The 20,086-nt window shown below is 33.0% G+C and overlaps 3 protein-coding genes and 1 long non-coding RNA gene across 4 annotated transcripts; 1 reads left to right on the top strand and 3 right to left on the bottom strand.

Annotated features, from left to right (window-relative positions):
- Positions 1-1,451: 1,451 nt before the first annotated feature.
- Positions 1,452-9,370, bottom strand: LOC129916299 (eukaryotic translation initiation factor 4B). Its single transcript, XM_055996159.1, has 5 exons — positions 9,241-9,370; positions 7,549-8,898; positions 7,419-7,488; positions 2,344-2,470; positions 1,452-2,282 (listed from the first exon to the last, which is right to left on the bottom strand). Exons 1-5 carry the CDS (start codon positions 9,251-9,253, stop codon positions 2,226-2,228), a joined length of 1,617 nt encoding a protein of 538 aa, XP_055852134.1. The 5' UTR covers positions 9,254-9,370; the 3' UTR covers positions 1,452-2,225.
- Positions 9,371-12,737: 3,367 nt separating this feature from the next.
- Positions 12,738-14,220, top strand: LOC129916301 (26S proteasome regulatory subunit 7). The gene has a single exon (XM_055996161.1). The coding sequence runs from the start codon at positions 12,882-12,884 to the stop codon at positions 14,184-14,186; it is 1,305 nt and encodes a 434-aa protein (XP_055852136.1). The 5' UTR covers positions 12,738-12,881; the 3' UTR covers positions 14,187-14,220.
- Positions 14,221-17,574: 3,354 nt separating this feature from the next.
- On the bottom strand, positions 17,575-18,780 carry LOC129916307 (40S ribosomal protein S20). The gene is made up of 4 exons (XM_055996170.1): positions 18,632-18,780; positions 18,327-18,482; positions 17,984-18,073; positions 17,575-17,753 (listed from the first exon to the last, which is right to left on the bottom strand). The coding sequence occupies exons 1-4, from the start codon at positions 18,632-18,634 to the stop codon at positions 17,640-17,642; spliced, it is 363 nt and encodes a 120-aa protein (XP_055852145.1). The 5' UTR covers positions 18,635-18,780; the 3' UTR covers positions 17,575-17,639.
- Positions 18,781-19,653: 873 nt separating this feature from the next.
- On the bottom strand, positions 19,654-20,086 carry LOC129916312 (uncharacterized). The gene is made up of 3 exons (XR_008772432.1): positions 19,939-20,086; positions 19,750-19,882; positions 19,654-19,707 (listed from the first exon to the last, which is right to left on the bottom strand). It is a non-coding gene; the product is annotated as an uncharacterized LOC129916312 (long non-coding RNA).

Raw genomic sequence — 20,086 nt, 5'->3', positions numbered from 1 at the left:
TGTGACTACAGTTAAAATCTATTTATTACAACCAATGGTACATTAGAGTATGACATTCGAATAATATTATGTACAATTTTCACGAAGATTTTTCAATTTTAATTTAGAATTCATTCTTTGGATAAAAGATTTACCCGGGTAACGCTGGGAGGGTTTTTGAAATTTCAATTTTTCACTTTTTTGAAACAATTTGAAGAAAAAAGCAAAAAAATACGTCGTATTTGCTATTGTAAAATCAAAAATATTAATAAATTTAAAAAAAATATCCAGCGTTACCTTGTAAAGTTTGAACAGAAGTAGTGTTAAAAATTTAAAAAGGATCGGTGTATTAGTTTTGAAGTACTTTGAAAACGTTAGAGAAAACTTCTGTTTTCTTCGTATACTCTCGAAATTTAACTGTATTTACTACTTTTCTGTGATTTAAAATATTAAGTTTATTTTGAGCCTTGTTATGACCTCTCTAAACTAACCAAGTTCAAGCTCATTGCGGAAACACCTTTGAATTTCTTGTGTTCTTCTTTTTTAAATTTCCTTGTTCCTAATTGATTCATCAATGTCCCCTCCCTCCTGTCGAAGGGTATACGTAACATCTTTTTTGCTTACACTTAATGTATATTTGAAATTACCAATTCCTTTGATAGCCCTAAGAACATAACCCTGTCATATATTTTTTATTCACCGTTCAACCACTTAATCAGGGTGGTCGATGCAATCAAGTATATTTCGAGTCCCAGCCTCCACCATACAAAATTTATTTATTTAGCGGTAGTGCCTCTTGCGGGGAACTGAAAAAAACCTCTTAATATAATTATAATTGCTAAGCTTTTCGGACTGTAGGTCCCTTCCATTCTTGCAAATTAATTACACGCACACAAGAATGGTTGAGATTTGTAAGTCAGTTTACTTCTTTTTCCTCTTCTCCATCTTCAATAAAAACACATTTTGGTTTCCTTCGTCGAATCAAATATTTTAAAGGAAAAATATTTAGTTTTGTTTTTATTTAATTTACGCACGACGTTGGTTGGTTGATTTTTTTTGTTTTGTTTATACATTTTATATAATATATATAAATACAATATTAAAAATTATTATTTAAATAAACCATTATGCCAAATAAACAGTTTTATGCTAGAGATATTACTTTTGTTTTGTTTACTTTTCTTTGTTTTTTGAATATCTTTATGTGTGTGTTGGGTAGACTATATATATATATATATATTTATATTCCTTTTGTTTTGTAATATGTTTATATATATATATTTCTGCTTATTTAAAATTAAAAATTAAATAAGAATGGGCTAAAATTAGAACACTATGATATTTGACTATTTAAAACAAAAAAAAATAATAACTTATAGTCCAAGAGATAAAAACAGCATAATATTTATTACCCCTCCTATTAGTTTACCGCATTCATAAATATTCATATCCTATTTTTTATTAAATTTCTATTTTTTGTTTTTTTTTTTTTATTTTAATTTGGGCTTCCAATTTGTCAGCGTTTCGTTTGTTCCCTTGGAAGACCCATTTTTAAAGTTTAGTAAATCTAAATTAGCACACACAACTTGACTTAACTATTAAAAAATTGTTTGTTTTTTCTTTTCTTTGTTTTATTCTGCTTTTTTAATTCTTATTTCATCTATGTTTTTTGTTTTTAAATAAACATTATCTATTGTTTTAGTTTTAATTTGTTTGTTTTTATTCTTTGCGTTTGTTTCATCATTTGTTTTTTTGTCATCGTTTTTAAAATAAAAGAATTCATGTTATATTTTTTTCGTTTGTTTCTTTTTTTATAGACTCTTATAAAAATCATATATAGAAAACAAAAAAAGAAATATATAAAATAATAATAAGAGTAAAAATAAGATATGTGAAAAAGCTTAAAAAAATAATAAATTGCAAATAACAACACGAGGCAAAAAATAAAATAGCATGAAATGTGTAAGAAGGTGGAAAAGGACAAATTTTAACGATACAGATATTTGACTTTATGAATAAAAAATGTCCCAGATATATATTTTAGTTTTTTATAGTTTTAGACTGTTTTTTTTACGATTTCGATAAATAGGTAGGGTTTGTTTTTTGTTTTTTTTTTTTTTTTTTTTAATTCTTAATTTGTTAATTTAAAATGGCATGTGGGGGCCTTATCGTACATTTCCACCACAAGCCCGCTGAGTAATTTATATTTTTTTTTAAAAAGAATTTAAATTTGTAGTAAACAATTCCTAATCGGAGCCGTCATCGTCTAATAGTCCGGAATATTTGTTTGCTGTTTGTAGAATCTGTAGTCCAAAAAAATTTGTATAGAATCATTTTCATATAAAAAAGGGTTGATTTTCTTACCGGGCCAGCGGCAGGTGGCTGATACTTTGGCATTGGCCTATCGGGCCTTGGTTCCCGCTTTTGTTTGCTGTCATCCCTTGGCCTATCTTCTCTGTTATTTGGCCTGTCCTTGTTATAACGGTCATTTCTGTTAAAAAGTGTATCGTGATTTAATTGTTTTATTAAGGGCAGAGAACAAAAATCAATGTTTCAAAATCGTTTTCTTATTTCTGTAAGAAATAAAAAAGATCAAAATAAAAAAAAAAACTAAACTCTTCAGAACTAAATGAGTTTCTTTAAAAAAATTATAAATTGCAAGAAACGAGAAACTCTTTCATGTTACCGGTAACTCAATCTTGTCTATCTTATTTTAATCATAAGAACTTTAAATCACAAGCTTAGAAAAAAAACAACAAAATTGCCAGTAGGTAATTTTTTACCAAAACCTCATAACAAAATTTAAAAAAATAATCATACGTCCGTTTTTAATTTTTTGATGTATTAATATTTATTATTTTTATCTTTTAAATAAAGACTAAATTAAATGCAACGATTTTCGGGAAAATCTAATAAAAGTGCACATAATTTTTAATTTATCAAAAAAGAAATCGTAAAAATCAACTTATTAACGTATAACAAATTAAATTATTGCAATAAAGCCCTGAAGTCAACTTGAATGAATTATATTCATATTTGGTTTTTACTGTATATGCCACGAGAAACATTGCAGTTTTTTTTTTCAATTATTCAATTATGTTAGTTCAAAAAATTTTTAAAATGCATTTATTTACTAATCAATAGGAATAAATATTCATTCCATATTCCTTTTCAATTATTATTTATTACTTGGTATACAGGGCAAGGTATTGGCATTGTGTAAAAAAAATCGATAATGGAGATGACCCAGTTTTTTATTTTATTTTTTTTACTTCTTTTATTTCGGCCTACCATCGGGTGCTATATTTATAGAAATAAATTGACATTTTTTGGTAATAAAAAAATGCTGTGCTAGCAAGGCACCTTGTACATTATCAATCTTTTTTTTTTTTAAGGACAAACTCAACCACAATTATTGATATAGGGTTAGGTCATTTACAATGGATTACATGTACCAAGTTATTGCAATTGAAAATTAATAAGAAAAAGCGGACTCTAGACGATACAACCGTCGCGTTGTACATTCCCGCAAATATCACACACTATGCAATATGCTTACAATTTGTTTCCAACAAAGTTGGCAAAAAATGTTTTTAAAGTTAACTCTGTTTAATTTGTAAAGATCTTTAGATTTACATATTTTTAAAATTCGTTAAAAGAATTTCTGAAGTTATTGCTTACCCTGAACAATTTTAATACAACAATTTGATTAGGTAGCTGAGCGATAAAAAAAATAGATCAAAATTGAATCCCGACTGCAAGATTTCATGCTTTAATTATTGTAGTTCAGTCGCTCGTTGCATGGCCGCACCCTTAATTTTTCTATTGTTTTGTCGCCCTTTTCCTAATGCATGGCCTAAATCTTAAGCGAATAAATTCAATGATTCAAGCAATACATGATATTTAAGCTAAGCATTTTTATCTTATATTGTTATTTGGCACGGATGCATTTTTAATTATGGGTCTTTTGGAATAGAGATATAATAGAGATAGCATAAAACAACACCTTTTTAAAACATTTTACAACTCCCGCCATATTTTTAATGAGCTATCTACAATAATGAAAGGATTTAATGCATTTTCGTTGATCTTGAGTCCAATGCTTTATTCTTACAGTTGTTTTGTCATACATACATATTTCTTAAGAACAACAAAATATTATTTATTTTAGAGTGAATCATAAAATTAGAATTTCACAATTAATCGAAATTCCAGAGAAAAAGAATAAGATTTGAGTAGAGTAAAAAATATTCTTGTAATCGGATGATGTTGGAACATTGTTGTCTATTATTAATTGAAAGAGATTCACAGTCGTCACTCAAGTCTTTTAGAATATCAGCCCAAAAATGTATTAATATAAATGTAATAACTACAATATAATTACATTTTTCTTCAGACTTGCATTCAAGAAATATAAAAACATATTTCAACGTTTTTTTTTTTTTTTTTGAACAAACAGTTGTAACAAAGGGTAAACATCTGAAGAGTTTTGTGAAAATAAGCTCATAGGTTTACTTAGATCGTATTCTTACGCTAAAATTTAGCAAACGTTTTGGCTTTTAAGAGTTCAAACGATCACTTGAGAAAAGCCTCAACTTACGTATTTCACTTACTTAATTATTAAATAATCTTATTGAGTTGTGATTTTTAATTCGCAAAACTAAAACCCTCTAACTATGACAATAAGAAGTGAAACTCTTACAGAATCAAGAGTATGCAATTGCAAGAAATAGTTAAATAACAATGCACTTTTGTTATTAAAAACAAAACTGCCTTTTCTAATACCAAAACGATTTGGTTTACAAAAGTTTTGAATACACTTCTTGTGGCGAGAAAATAATACAAACATTTTTGGTATAATGGAATATTGTTCTCTTTGCAACAATATTTTCTGTTGTCATAAGTTAAAAAAATCCCTATACTAAAACAAACAAAAGGATATAGCAGTGTGATTTTGATTGCAAAGTAACCCCAAGTAACTAAGAAAAAACAATGCAAAACATCGCATGTGTATAAAATTTAATATAAGAGTAACTAAAGCTCAAAAAATGGCAATATTAGGAAACCCGGCCGAACAGCTCTGATTTTGATGATTTTTTTTTCAAACGCCGCCGGTAATTAAAAATACTTTAAAGTCTATAGATTAAAAATTGCCCCTGTTGCCGTTTTGATTTTTTAAATTTTGTGAACAAAAATTTTGTTTTTTTAAAAATTCTGCTTAAATTTCATAAATTTAATAATGCCAAAAGATTGTCTAGTCAATTAAAGGAAAACAACTATGTATATGGCAGTGAAGGACAATCTTCCATCGTTTAGGCGATAAATGCAATTTTCTCACAAATTGACTTCAAACACAAAAAAAAAATATTTGAACACAACGGCAACACCTACAATATTAAAATATACATTTTTAAAAAGCTAGAAGCTTATTCATAATTAAGTAAATTGAAGAAAGGGTTTTTGAAAAAAATGGTAATTAAACTCAGATTTTTGAAAAAAAAAAATTATTGAAAAAATTTTAACATGTCCTTTTTAAAATTTGTTCGTATAAAATGCATTAATTTTTCAATTTTTTTTTGGCCACATTTATTATGATTTGAAATTATAAAAGGAAATGTCAATATGTATTACAGTTTATAAAAAAAATTAAAAAGTATTTCATTTTCGAAGAACTTTTTTTAATAGAAATTTTGAAAAAAAATTTAACTTATATTTTTTTAAAGTTCAACATTTAAATATAAAGTTATTTTTTTATTCATTCAATAGCCCTTATTGTTGAAAGTAAAATAGCAAAAGTTTAAACTTCTTTTTTGCCAAAGGCTTTTAGAAAATCAATTATTTGAATGCAAAAATTCATTCTTTGTCAAAAAAAATCGAATGAAATTGAAATCATTTTCAATTATTTTTTTTTTAAATGTAATATATATTTTTTTTTCCTCTTCGGAATTCAACTCATAACATCTATGCCCAAAATTTTTTTTCAAATAAATTCATATTTTATTTTGAAAAAGTTTGAAAAAAAAACCATTTAAATTAAAAGCGTTTTTTTTTTCCAAAATTTTGAGTTGAGGACCATTCCATAAAATTGCATTTATCGCTTAAACGATGGAAGATTGTCTTTTAGGCCCATATATTTGTTTTACTTAAATTACCTAGAGAATCTTTTATCATTTATTTTATGAAATTTAAGCAAAAAAAATGGTTTTGTAAAAAAAAAAATTAACTTTAATTTAAAAAAAAAAACAATACGGCAACATCGGCAATTTTTAACCTATAGACTTTAAAGTATTTTTAATTACCGACGTTTGAAAAATAAAAATCATCAAAATCAGAGCTGTTCGGCCGGGTTCCCTATTAATTTGTTTTAGTTACTCCACTATAACATGAATTCAAGGAAGGTAACATTTAAGATTTCGAAGAAATCAAGAATGGATTCGTTTTAAATGATAGTTGTATAAGTCATTGAAATGATTTATAGAATAAATCAATTTGATATAACAAAATCAACAATTTAATAGATTTCTTTCTTCAAAATAAAAGAGGAAATTGATTTCCAAGTTTTTGGTGAATAATGTGATACATTTAAATTGTCTCTTATTGCAGAATCTTACCAAAGGTTACAACTTAATTCTCTTAGACTTGTTGTGCTTTCTCTCATACCTACCAGAAAAAATCATCTTACAGATACTGACTCCTTAAACGTGCCGACGATTATAGCGAAATGATACAAGATGATTCTTATTCTATACCTTAACAAGAGTAATTTCGATTTAACATTTTGAAGTTGCAACATTTCATTACCAAAAACAAACTCAGATTTACGTGAAATAAGGAAATTAATTAACAAATCATGTAAAAAAAACCCATGTTTTAATAGAAATCTACATTAAAATGATATATACAAGTTAAAAAGAAATGATTTTCTTAACATGTCGGTCATTTTTCGCATCAGTTCGTCTGAACATTGAACTGTTCGTTTGCATTTTATTGATTTTGGTTAAAGTCGAGAATGATAGATGAACCTATTTTCATTGACGATATATTCATCCAAATGAAGTTCTAAATATGTTCGAAACTTTTTCAATATGACCTCAATTTTAAAGTAATGACCTATTTTTGGAGTGCAACCTGACACATGTTTTATATAATTACTCAAAACTAAATAAGGCCCACCGAAAAAAAAACACATCTAACGAAAAAAATAAAATTAGATAATCATTCATATTGTATCCTAATTTGATTTGGAAATATTCTTCTCTTACTAATTTTACATTAATACTTATACGAAAAAAAAAACCATTTATTGATTTTTCGCATAACAAACAAACTTCGTTTGCATTCAAAATAAAAAAAAAGTAAAACCTGTTTAATAATCATGATGACTAAGGATAATTATTAAAATCTATAAAGTAGGGGTTAAAAGTAAAAAAAATACTAACCTGTCATTTCTATCGCGATTTCTGTTATCACGGTTGTTGTAGTCCCGATTGTCACGACCACGACGATCATCTGCAATTTATATTAAATTATTTTTATTTATTTTTTTGGAAAGTCTAAAACTAAACTTACCACCACCAGATCTACGCTCTTGATTCCTACGATCGGGACTATTTTTCCTGCCACCATCCCCACCATCTTCATCCCTTCGACGCCAACTACTAATTGCAGTATTTCTAGTTTCTTTGTCATCTTTGTTAAGCTCGACATCAGCCAATTTTTCGCTAACATCATTCTCCTGCTCCTTCTGTTCCTTTTCGCGGCGTTCTCGTTCCTGACGACGAGTCTCCTCCAAACGCTCCTCAATTTGTTTCTCTCGAGCAGCTGTATCAACTGGCTTAGCCGACCCAAACACCTTCTCTGCCGGAATACCAGCTGGACGTGGTGCTGCCTTGGTCGTCTCGGCATCAGATCCAGATTCAGCAGCAGCTTGCTGCTGTTGTGCGTCAGATTCCTCTTCTTCTTCTGGTTTACTAATAATCTCAGGAAGCGGCAATGTCCTTGGCTTCAAGTTCAACTTGGGACGCTCTTGTTGAGGTGCATCATCTTCGCGCCGACTGCGACCTCCTCCATCGCCACCCCTTTCAAACCCACCACGATCATTACGATCACCACCGCGATCACGAAACCGATCGCGGTATCCATCCCCACCTCCACCACCACGTCGAGGAGACGAATCATAAGTTGGCCGATCACCAGTACGCCACGATCCACCTCCACCCCTTTCCCCAGAACCTTCCCGTGGTGCCCGATCCCTATTATAACCACCACGATCGAAATTACGCTCGTAATTACGACCTCCGCCGCCTCCACCACGTCCACCCCCATCATTCTCTTCCTTGTCACGACGCCAGTTCGTTGACTCGCGATTCTCCCCAGATCCAAAGACATCATAGCCCCGGCGATTATTGCGATCTCCACGATCCCCACCATCCCTATTCCGTCTCTGATTACTCTGTTGTTCATTCTCATTCGACACTTCAATCCGAACACGCCGATTCTTGACCTGAGGATCAGGCAAGCTGATCACATGAATTAGGTCATCGCGCGTCTCGAATTCGGCATAGCCAAAACCACGAACACGCCCGGTTTCGCCATCCTCGCGCGGCAAGCGAAGCGAAACCAATTCCGTGGGATAAAAGAAGTCGTGGATATCGTCTTCATTAGCGTCGAATGGCAAATTCGAAATGTAAGCTAGAAATGGGGGTTTGTGTGGTATGGAATCATCGTCGAAAATGCGACTGGCTCGTGGAGCCGTTGGCAATTGATAGACTTGAGGCAGAGAGCCGTCATCGTCGTCACTATCGTTGCCGTAATTGCGAACTTTTTTTGCTACCTGGGTGATGCCAGCTTGGGGTTCGCCATTGGCGAGGAATGACTGAAGGGATATTACAGTCCCTTTATTTTTCTTACCCTTTTTACCTATGTGAGAAAAATAAAAGAAAACAAAGAGAGAAAAAATCGTCATATCTTTGTGTGAATTTCATTGTTTTAGGATTTTCAATTTTTTTTTTGTAAATTTTATTATAGCCACGCGGAACAAAAAAAAAAAAAAAACTCTTAAAACGATTTATTGGGAGAGATGTCAGAATTTTCATTTGCTTGTAATTTAACACAAAATGGATTGTTTGGTATAATTTTTATTTGAAAATATAAACAAAATTGTGGTGAATAAATTTCATTTCATTAATTTATTTTGTAATCACTTTAAATTGGTTAATTTGTAATTAATTTGGAAAAGAAATTTTAGGTAAAAAAACCAACCTGAAGAAGCCATGTTGAAAAGAACTATCAAATTTTACACTGCTGCCAACCAAGCAGTTGAACAAGTTGAAATTTCTTTCTTTTTTTTTTTAACACGAAATCAAAGACAGTTTAGGCAACATTGAGATATTAGATGGGTTTGCTTGTAGTGGAGGTTTGGGTTATGATAGATAACTGAAAGTACACTTTGAACAAAAAATGAGAATACACTTTTGCAGCGACAAGGGCAGAAATGTTGGTTGGTAAATTGTGTTTTTTTTTTATGTCAAAGATGTAGAGGTATTACTTTTTATATAGTTTGTATTGAGCTTACTTCAGAATTTAGTTGCTTTTGGAAGTCCGAATTTTTTTAAAAACTTCTAATAAGTTGTTTAAATGCTGTTAAAGAAACTTAACCGAAGAAAGCTTGTTTTTCGGATAAGCCTGACCAGGCTGAATTTATGAATTTATATAAGCTTGCTAGCATACATTTTTGTACCTCTTTGTAAAACATACATGAAAAATACAAGGAAAACCCGAAAGCGAAAATATGACAACTCTAAATTTTTGTTGTGTCTGCTGTTTTCGGAACATTCAATATACAGTGCTGCCAAGATTTCAGGTTAAGCCCCGAGGCATTTTTTTGTCCAGTTTAGACCGGTGGTTTAAGCCTAGTACGCTGCTGATGCGAAACGAAAAATTTCTTTTCACTTCAGCAGCGTACCAGGCTTTACATTCAGATGTATTTTCTAAACTAGTGAATAATATCCCTACTAACAATTTTGCTTCTATAATTCTTTACAGAAGCAACAATTGCACCTGTAAAGCCTTAAGGCTTGGCCACACCGGAGGGTATGCGGTATAGCGGTAACGATATTTGTACTAAAAAAATTCTACACCTGAACGTTGATGTGTCAGTTTGGAATTTTTTTCATACAAGTACCCTCACCGCTACCCGTACCGCTACCGCATACCCTCCAGTGTGGCCAAGCCTTTAAGCCTAGTACGCAGATCGCGCTAAAATTTATCTTTCATACAAATTTCCTCCAAAGATAAATTTTAGCGAGGATTTTTAGCCAGGTAGTACGCAGTTCACGCGCTAAATTCGAATTCTCATCTACTACTTTTGCAAAAAGTCTCCACTCAATTTAGCTCGCGAAATAATGCTCAGCGCATTTTTTCACAGATAAATTTTGACATTTTTGTGGCTGTTGTTGTTGCTGCAAGGAATAAGAGGCAAAAAAAAACCTTGTAATATATAAAAGAAGAGGAATAAAACAAAATGAGAGCGTAAAAAATATGTAATGTAATATTGAATGTAAGCTGGTATAAGTAAATGAAACTGTGATTCACCCGTTATTTTTAAATTTAAATTTATCTTGGCTTTTAGCGAACGCGTGTAGAGATAAAAATTGTCGAGATAAAATTTAGTTTAGCGTGATCTGCGTACTGGGCTTTATAGAACAAAAATTGTTTGTCGGGATGGCCGTAAAGGCTTGACCACACCGGAGGGTACATGCGGTAGCGGTACAGGTAATTGTATGAAAAAAATTCCACATCTGAACGTTGATGTGTCAGTTTGGAATTTTTTTCATACAAATACCCGTACCGCTACCGCATGTATGCGGTAGCGGTACGGGTAGAGGTAACGGCACTTGTATGAAAAAAATTCCAAACTGACATATCAACGTTCAGATGTGGAACTTTTTTCATACAAATATCGTTACCGCTACCCGTACCGCTACCGCATACCCTCCGGTGTGGCCAAGCCTTAAGACTTCTCTAAATTTTTGTCATCAACAAAAGAAAGTGAAGGAGGAGAAATAAAAAGTGAGGGAGGAGATATAAAAGGAGATGAAATAAAATTAGGAGAAATACAAAGAAATTAATGCAATAATGCCGTGTTCCATTGGAGGTCCCGAGTAACAAATTTGCTTCTATAAAGCTTTAAGCCTGGTACGCTGCTCGCGCTAAATTTTAGCTCCCATACAAATTATCGAAAATTTTTAGCCGAGATAAAATGGATCCCATACAAGTTATCGATAACTTGTATGGGAATTTTATCTCAGCTAAATTTTAGCGCGAGCAGCGTACCAGGCTTTAAGGCTTAAAGCCTGGTACGCTGCTCGCGCTAAATTTTAGCCGAGATAAAATTCCCATACAAGTTATCGATAATTTGTATGGGATCCATTTTAGCTCAGATAAAATTTTTCGATAATTTGTATGGGAGCTAAAATTTAGCGCGAGCAGCGTACCAGGCTTAACTACATACACCTTTTTTTGAAAAAGTACAAAAGTGAAAAGTTTTTTTTTCTGACTAGCGCAATTGTTTTGTGATAAAGAGTATACAAATTGTTTTTTAGGCCAAAAAATAAGCTTTCTGCGTCATTTGTTTTAATTTTTCATCCCGAAAAACTATAAAAAAATGCGTTTGAAAATTTTCACTTTTGTACTTTTTCACTTTTTGAGCCAATGTAGTTAAGGCCTTACACGTGCTATCGTTGCTTCTCTAAACGCTGTTCGCGCTAAATTTTAGCAGAGATAAAATACCCATACAAGTTATCGATAATTTGTATGGGATCGTTCTTAGAGCTCAGATAAAAATTTTCGATAATTTGTATGGGAGCTAATATTTAGCGCGAACAGCGTACCAGGCTTGAGTAGAAATCTAGTACAACAACTACACATCTCTATCTCCTCGAGTAGAAGATCGTGTGTTAATTGTAGTACTAGATCTACTCATGAGTAAACTACCAGATAGATACCCTACAAACAATTTCGCTTCTATAAAGCTTTACACAAGCAACTATAGCACCTGTAAAGCTTTATAGAAGCAAAATTGTTAGTCGGGTAGATAGATAGATAAATTGATTTTTATTGATTTATAAATTACTAACAGTTATTACATATTTATATATACAAAAATCATATAGCATGGCATTTGCCGTCTGCCAGATTGACAATTAACATAAATTCAATTACTGTAATTAGATATTACCATTAAGTTAAAAATGAATTTAATACTACTACTTGAAAATAATGGTGAGTTACAGTATGAAAAATTAAAAGTCTTCATTTATTATTTTTTCTCTATAAGCCTGGTACGCTGCTCGCGCTAAATTTTAGCTGAGATAAAATTCCCATACAAGTTATCGATAACTTGTATGGGATCCATTTTATCTCGGTAAAAATTTTCGATAATTTGTATGGGAGCTAAAATTTAGCGCGAGCAGCGTACCAGGCTATAGCCTGGTATGCTGCTCGCGCTAAATTTTAGCTGAGATAAAATTCCCATACAAGTTATCGATAACTTGTATGGGATCCATTTTATCTCGGCTAAAAATTTTCGATAATTTGTATGGGAGCTAAAATTTAGCGCGAGCAGCGTACCAGGCTTATATCTTAACGTTTCGCTTCAGCAGCGTATCTAAAGAGTTTTTGTCGCTTCAAATTTCTTTTAAATCATTTGCTTCTCATAATATGCTCATGTAAGACTCTCATTCAATCACCCTCAACTCAACCACATCCATCTTCACTACGACACCATTTTGACAGCTCCTATGACAAAGCAAGAAATTCACACAAAAAAGCCAACTTTTCTGCAAAAAATTTAAAGAAATTTATTTTTCATTAAAATTAATTATTTAAATAATTTCTAAATAATGCCGGACTACTTGGGAAGCGATCAACGTAAAGTCAAAACAGGTGAGGAAAAAGAAGAAAAAGAAATTAAATCACTCGATGAAGGTGATATTGCTTTGCTAAAAACCTACGGCCAAAGTCAGTATCACAAAGCAATCAAATCTATCGAAGAAGACATTCACAAAGCTATCAAGCAGGTCAATGAATTGACTGGAATAAAAGAAAGTGATACTGGATTAGCTCCACCAGCTTTATGGGATTTGGCAGCTGATAAGCAAACTTTACAAAATGAACAACCTTTGCAAGTTGCTCGTTGCACTAAAATCATCAATGCCGATTCTGATGATCCCAAGTATATTATCAATGTTAAGCAATTTGCCAAGTTTGTAGTCGATTTGGCTGATTCTGTTGCACCCACAGATATCGAGGAGGGAATGCGTGTTGGCGTTGATCGCAACAAGTATCAAATCCACATTCCACTTCCTCCCAAAATCGATCCCACTGTCACGATGATGCAAGTCGAAGATAAACCTGATGTCACTTATAGTGACGTTGGTGGATGTAAGGAACAAATTGAGAAACTCAGAGAAGTTGTTGAAACTCCATTGTTGCATCCAGAAAAGTTTGTTAATCTGGGTATTGAACCACCAAAGGGTGTTTTACTGTTCGGACCTCCTGGAACAGGAAAAACTCTTTGTGCTCGGGCGGTGGCCAATCGTACTGATGCTTGCTTCATCCGTGTCATCGGATCGGAGTTGGTGCAAAAGTATGTGGGTGAGGGAGCTCGAATGGTTCGAGAACTCTTCGAAATGGCCAGGTCCAAGAAAGCCTGTTTGATCTTCTTTGATGAAATTGATGCTATTGGTGGAGCTCGTTTCGATGATGGAGCTGGTGGGGATAATGAGGTCCAAAGAACCATGTTGGAACTGATTAACCAACTTGATGGTTTCGATCCAAGAGGAAATATTAAAGTTCTAATGGCTACCAACAGGCCAGATACTCTTGACCCGGCTCTTATGCGTCCTGGTCGTTTGGATAGAAAAGTTGAATTTGGTTTGCCAGATCTTGAAGGTCGCACTCATATATTTAGGATTCATGCACGCTCTATGTCGGTCGAAAGAGATATTCGTTTTGAATTGTTGGCTAGATTGTGTCCTAATTCAACTGGAGCTGAAATTCGATCTGTTTGCACTGAAGCTGGTATGTTTGCTATTCGAGCTCGTCGTAAAGTAGCTACAGAGAAGGATTTCTTGGAAGCTGTTAATAAGGTTATTAAGAGCTATGCTAAGTTTAGTGCCACACCACGGTACATGACTTATAACTAAAAAGTAGTATTTTCTGAGTTTTCTCTTTTTTTTTTAATAAATCATCTTGGAATAAATAAAAAAATTAATAAAAATAATTATAAAATAAATATTTGTGTGTATATTTTAGAGTCTGGGTTTCCTTATTATTTCAGCATGTAAACTTATTTAGCATACGGTTGATGAAGTTGTGGGAAAAGTCTGCCATCTTCTTTGACCGAAAAATGGCACTAAGATTAACAAGTCAGTTGCTCTCCCAACTTTTACAGGGACACAGTTCACACTGTTGGACAAGGGTAAATGAAATACAGATCCTGCGCATGACAAGAGGAGTGACAGAAGCAAGAAAATCCTTGTAGGTCACATTCAAGATCGTTACGTTGTCGATGATGTAAAACAAAAATTAAGCTTACTCTGACAATAGTTCAATTATAGTCTAAGAGCCCACAGCATATGTATTTTAGGAGTGGAGGTATAACCAAAATGTTAGTATACAGTTTTATAGCCTTATGCGTTCTAATAACGAATTCTAAAGTCTGGCAGCTTTAAATTGCAGCCTTATATAGTTTTCGGTGTGTTAAATAACGCGAATTTTCCAATTAATGTGAATAGGCTAAATTCACAAAAATTCAAATTCTAAATATTAGAACTGATGCTCGTCATTTCCCCTGAGCCTGGTGACATATGACGATGCGATCAATAGAACTCAAGATATAAGCTATTTAACCGACTTTGTTTTGGAGACTTCTCTCGAATTAGAATGCATTAGGCTATAAAATGGCATACACTCCTTAAATATGCTGTGGTCTAATAGTCGTTTAGAAGTACATAATTTGACCAAGTGTTTACTTAATCAATGATGTTTGAACCGATGGTAAAAAAATTGGATATTCTCAAACATCTCTAATGATAGTCATTTATACCTACTCGGCACAATATAGAATATCGATATCCTCGTGAGCCTACCGCGTCATAGATTTATGGTGGACATTTTTTTAGCATTAGAAATTTTTTTGATTAGCAATCAAAATAAAGAAAATAAAAATTTTACGCTAAATCGATTATTAAAGGCTCAATAACTTTGATTCCGATTCGCAAATCATAAAAGGGTCCTAAGCCCAACATTGACCTTAAAAAAATGTGATTTGAAATCAATTTGAACTATCCGATTGAATTGGGTAGTAGAATAGGGTTGTATCACTTTCTATTGGCCCTAAAAGCAGAATAGTTCTGTATAACTTTTTTACATCCTTACCACGTAAACAAATGCTATTTATGAGAGAAATATGATGACTAGAATGTCATAACAGTGAAATATGCGAGTTTTCATCTGGAACCTGAGGAATCTGCTATAAGCTGTATAAGGCAGATATTTCTCCAATACAGCAGATAGATATTTTTTTTGTAATCAAACTATACTAAATTTGTATTCCCGATACTACTCGCCAAAAGATTTGAGTACGAGTACGACCCATATTTGTGTTCTATCAGAGTTGGGGCTCCTAACTAAGCTTTACTCGGAAGTAGCGCGCTTTAGACGGAACTTGTGGCGTGGGTCAGGAAATCGTTCAGTGATGCATTGCGACATACTACAATCAACCTTCTCGATAGAGTGCAGTTAATAGAGGAAGGAGCAACAAGAGGCTCTTTTAATAAGCAAATATCCTACAAATTAACAGATATCCTCTCCAATCCGGTAAAGGAAGTTTTCAAATTTCACTTAACCGACCAAATGTACTGATAAGAAGTAAAATTGTCAACCTAAAGGTGGATCCACACTAGGTTGATTAACACGATCAAAATACGTTCCAATTTATTCTAACTGATGCATATAGGACATATCTGAGTCCACACATCAATTGAACCAGTTTGGAACGGTCTAACTATTCTTAATGTCGATGTGGAACGCATGTTGAACGTGTTAATCAACCTAGTGTGGATCAAGCTTAAGAAACTCGTAGCTTAAAATCAATTTGATAAGATCCTGGTAAAAAAGAATTGCAAAGAGGACATAGGATTCTATTCTGACCATGGTCCTGCACACTATAGTACCTGAAATACTGTGAGCATCAAAAAAATGTTTTTATTATTATTATTATTATTTATTAACAGAATAATTACAAATTTAAATTACAAAGTTAATATCTATAAAGAGCACAAGCTGCAGGGACTAGCGGCTCTTACTTAAAAGCTAAATATAATTTTTAGAGAAAAAATAATGGAAAATTATAATACTTAGTTAAGTTATTCATAAAGTTATATAGGTATGTATTTAAATTATAAAGGTTTTTTTATTAATTTAACAAATTCATTAATAATAGAGATATTTTCAAAAGATGGAGATTTTAAAATTGATATAATGGAGTTGTTTTTAAATAAGTTGTTAATAGTCGATGGCGGCAGTGTGCATTGTCCTAGCCCAAGGAGGTGATTTATGTCGATGACGGCGTTGCATATTGGGCAGTATGGAGGGTTTTCTTTCCGGAGTAGATGTTGGTGAGTGGAAGCTGTGTGGCCTAATCGAAGTCTTACAAAGTTAGTAATCGAGGTCTTGGATGTTTTCGTTGGGTAAATAGGTTGGGAGCAGTCTGGGTTGATGCTGACGTAGTGGTGTGTGTAGGTTTGCCAGATGCTTACTTTGTTTTTTTGTATTGTATTTTGCATAGTTTAAGTAAGATCTTTTCTGGTTAATGAATTAAAGAGATATGTTTTTTTTACTACAGTTTAGTTCAATATTGTTTACTCGCGGCTCTTTAAGTTTTATATAATAGACCCTCAGAAGTAACTCAAAACAGAAAAGAATTTACTTTAGCAAACACTTTTTATCTCAGTTTGGCACAACAAATGGGTACGTTTCCCAGGAGAAACGTGTAGTGCTTACTCTATAGAGTGTGTATACCAGTGAGTGGCCTTATTATGGAATACGAAATCGAAGTACATTTCGCGTACACTAAAACCGAATCATCGGCAGATATCGTGACGAAGCTATTCGAACGACTGTCTCGGATGTTCGTCTGTATATTCCGATCCATTTTAAATGTAAAAGTAACCATCGTATGCATAAGCATCAGCCGGACAAATGAAATACCCAAAAATGCTAGGATTAAACCGGTTGACCGCTTTTTATCGTAATCCCACGCTTTCGCTTTCAGTGGCGAAAGTGCTCTCAATAAACGAGTATACCTCGGCCGATGACGGATTAGGTGCCGAAACAAGAATGCCGTCTTCCGTAGAGGGACACAAAAATCGCCCCTTTGGAAATAAGTTCATATCAATGCATTGGGAGCTTTGAAATGTGAACCAGCAAGATAGCCAATTAAGGCTATTTGATTAAAAACAAGTTCCTAACTTTACATAAATTCGATTAGTTTTCTACATTTTTTTTTTGAAAAATAAAAACAAAAGTTAATAGTTTTTTCTCGTTACTTTTATTGTTTCAATGTACAAAAAAGAGTAGTGTCCAATTGCACAAATTTAGTTGGCAATGGTTACTTCGACCTCTACACCAGGTTCAATGTTGATGGATGTGATCTTCTTGACGATCTCAGATGGTGAATGCAAGTCAATGATTCTCTTGTGGAGTCTCATCTAAAAATAAATCATAAACAATTTGTTTTAGCAAAATGAAATCAAATTAAAATTTTTTTTTTTTTTTTTTGTAAAACTCGGAGAGCCAAAAAGAAGTTGGTATTCTTCAAGAAGGACTATGAGAGTTCGTTTAATCTTAGCAATCCATTGATACTGTCTATGAATTTGTAAATCTTCATAGTTCTATATCGGAATTGCTTGAGAATGTTGCTTTGCATTGAAAAACTCACCTGGAAACGATCCCAAGTCTTTGAACCTTCACCACAAGGTGTTTTACGGGTGGTGATGCGGAGGATCTTGGTCGGCATGCGTACTGGGCCCTGTTAAAATAGAATTAGTACATGAATAAAATGAAATAGTGAATTCATTTCAATTTGAGACAAAATGATGAATATAGAACAAATGTCCATCTAAAATGGATTTTCTCTTAGCCAAAATGTGCAGCGAAGAGATTTAAGATTTCAGACAATTTTATTTTGCATTTATTGTAACTAGGAAGAGAATATTTGTGAATTCAAAACCTCCAGGTAAATGCAGAGCTAAATTTTTGCTTTCTATTTCGATAAGACTTACCTTAACGCGAAGTTTCTGATTCTTGGCACCTTGGATCAAGTCACGGCAGACATTTTCCAATGAACGTACATTCCTTGAAGTCAAGGTAATACGGATACGGTGGACAGATGCAGAATCACCTCCTTGGGGCTTTTCGATATCTTTGACAGCAGCAGCCTAGTATAAAAAAAACAAAAATTGAGGTAAGATTACACGTGGATTGGAAAAACACAAAATTTATCACACGAAAATAATGACTTTAGAAAACTAATTTTAGTGAAATTTAAAGAAATTATTTACCAGATTAAGTTAAAGGAGTTATTTACCATATTTAAGCAGAAATCTGGTCGAGTTATTCAATTAAATAAAAACGAAAATTGAGCAGCGCTGAACCAGCGTTCTTGCGAGATAAAATTGAAATGGGAAGAGTTTAGGGCGCGATGGCAGGAAGTGTAGGCGCCATGTTGGAAATTTTTTGACATTTGAAGAGGGACGCCATTTTGGGAAAGTTTGGGATGTTCTATGTTTTACGATGTTAGGTCATACACACAATGACGCTTTAAGACTCGACCACAAATGATAAATTCATCGTAATAGCAGAAAATAGTTCCTTCCCAGCAAACGTAGAACTACAGAAAAAACCGGCGAAATATGTACGTAAAAGAAGTACTTCTTTTCCACTGAAAAAAGATAGGAGCTCGGGAAAAAACTCAGTTATATACTTTCTGTATATAAGAATACGTGAAGCATCTATCTCTTTCTTGCATGCAAGATGAAATGAATTTCCCCTCCATTAAAAGTACAGACAAATGTACTTCAAAACTACATCAGCGAAGCACATCTGGAAGTGCTTCTGATGTACATCTTCCAGTACTTTTTTAGCTACAGAAAAACCACTGAAACTCCATATCTAGAAGTACGTAATTAAGTGGGGAAATTTGTACGTAAGAGAAGTAGTTTGTTCCTAGTAAATCTAAACCTTTTGAAACTACAAATGAAATTACAAATAAACTCTGAAGTTAAAACTTTGGTTAGAGATTTAGATTTATTCAGTCGAATTGTATATCAAAACATGAACGTCTTGTGTGACACTTTACTTCAGACTTCTATGAGGAATGTTGGCGTTGAATTTCTCTTAAATCTTACATCTACGTCAGGAATTTTGGAAATTCTTTGTCACTAAACGAAGGAGAGTCGCTTCATGCACACAACTGTTGAGGGGAACAAAATGCTTTCCTCGCAATTTATTTGTAATACGAACTTGCACATCTTGATTGCCACTCGAACGGACTTCATCCAATAGTGTGGCGGGCAAGGAGTCTCTGACGTCATTTTTATACTCGACATAGAATGTTGTTTGGATTAGAGCGAACACATCAACAAGTGGTCGGAGGGTGCAGACCTAAGAAAAAAAATAGTACCATCAGCTTCACAAAGAGCTTACACTACAAGTCTGTGGATCACACTCAGGTATTGTAGTCTCTACTAAACATAAGATTCGTTTCACTCGTTCTGGATGGCGTGGAGGAAAATTTCGAACTGTAAACTCAGTCATTGATGTCTGGAATTGATCTCCACTAGAAGACAGAAAAATCAACAATTATATAATTTATTTATTTTAAAATAAGCATACCTATATTTTCCAAATCCATGGGTGGTGGTTTTTGTATCATTTTTTTTTTATTTTAATTTTTCTGAATGCACAAGGCTGAGGTTGTGCATTTTGATGATGGAAAGAAATGGTGGTGGAATTTTTGTGGCGTGCCGAAGAATTTGTGCTA

Source organism: Episyrphus balteatus, chromosome 3, assembly GCF_945859705.1.
Source record: "Episyrphus balteatus chromosome 3, idEpiBalt1.1, whole genome shotgun sequence".
Lineage (NCBI taxonomy): Eukaryota > Metazoa > Arthropoda > Insecta > Diptera > Syrphidae > Episyrphus > Episyrphus balteatus.
The sequence above is the reverse complement of the archived record's forward strand: the minus strand, read 5'-3'. Positions and strand labels throughout refer to the sequence as shown.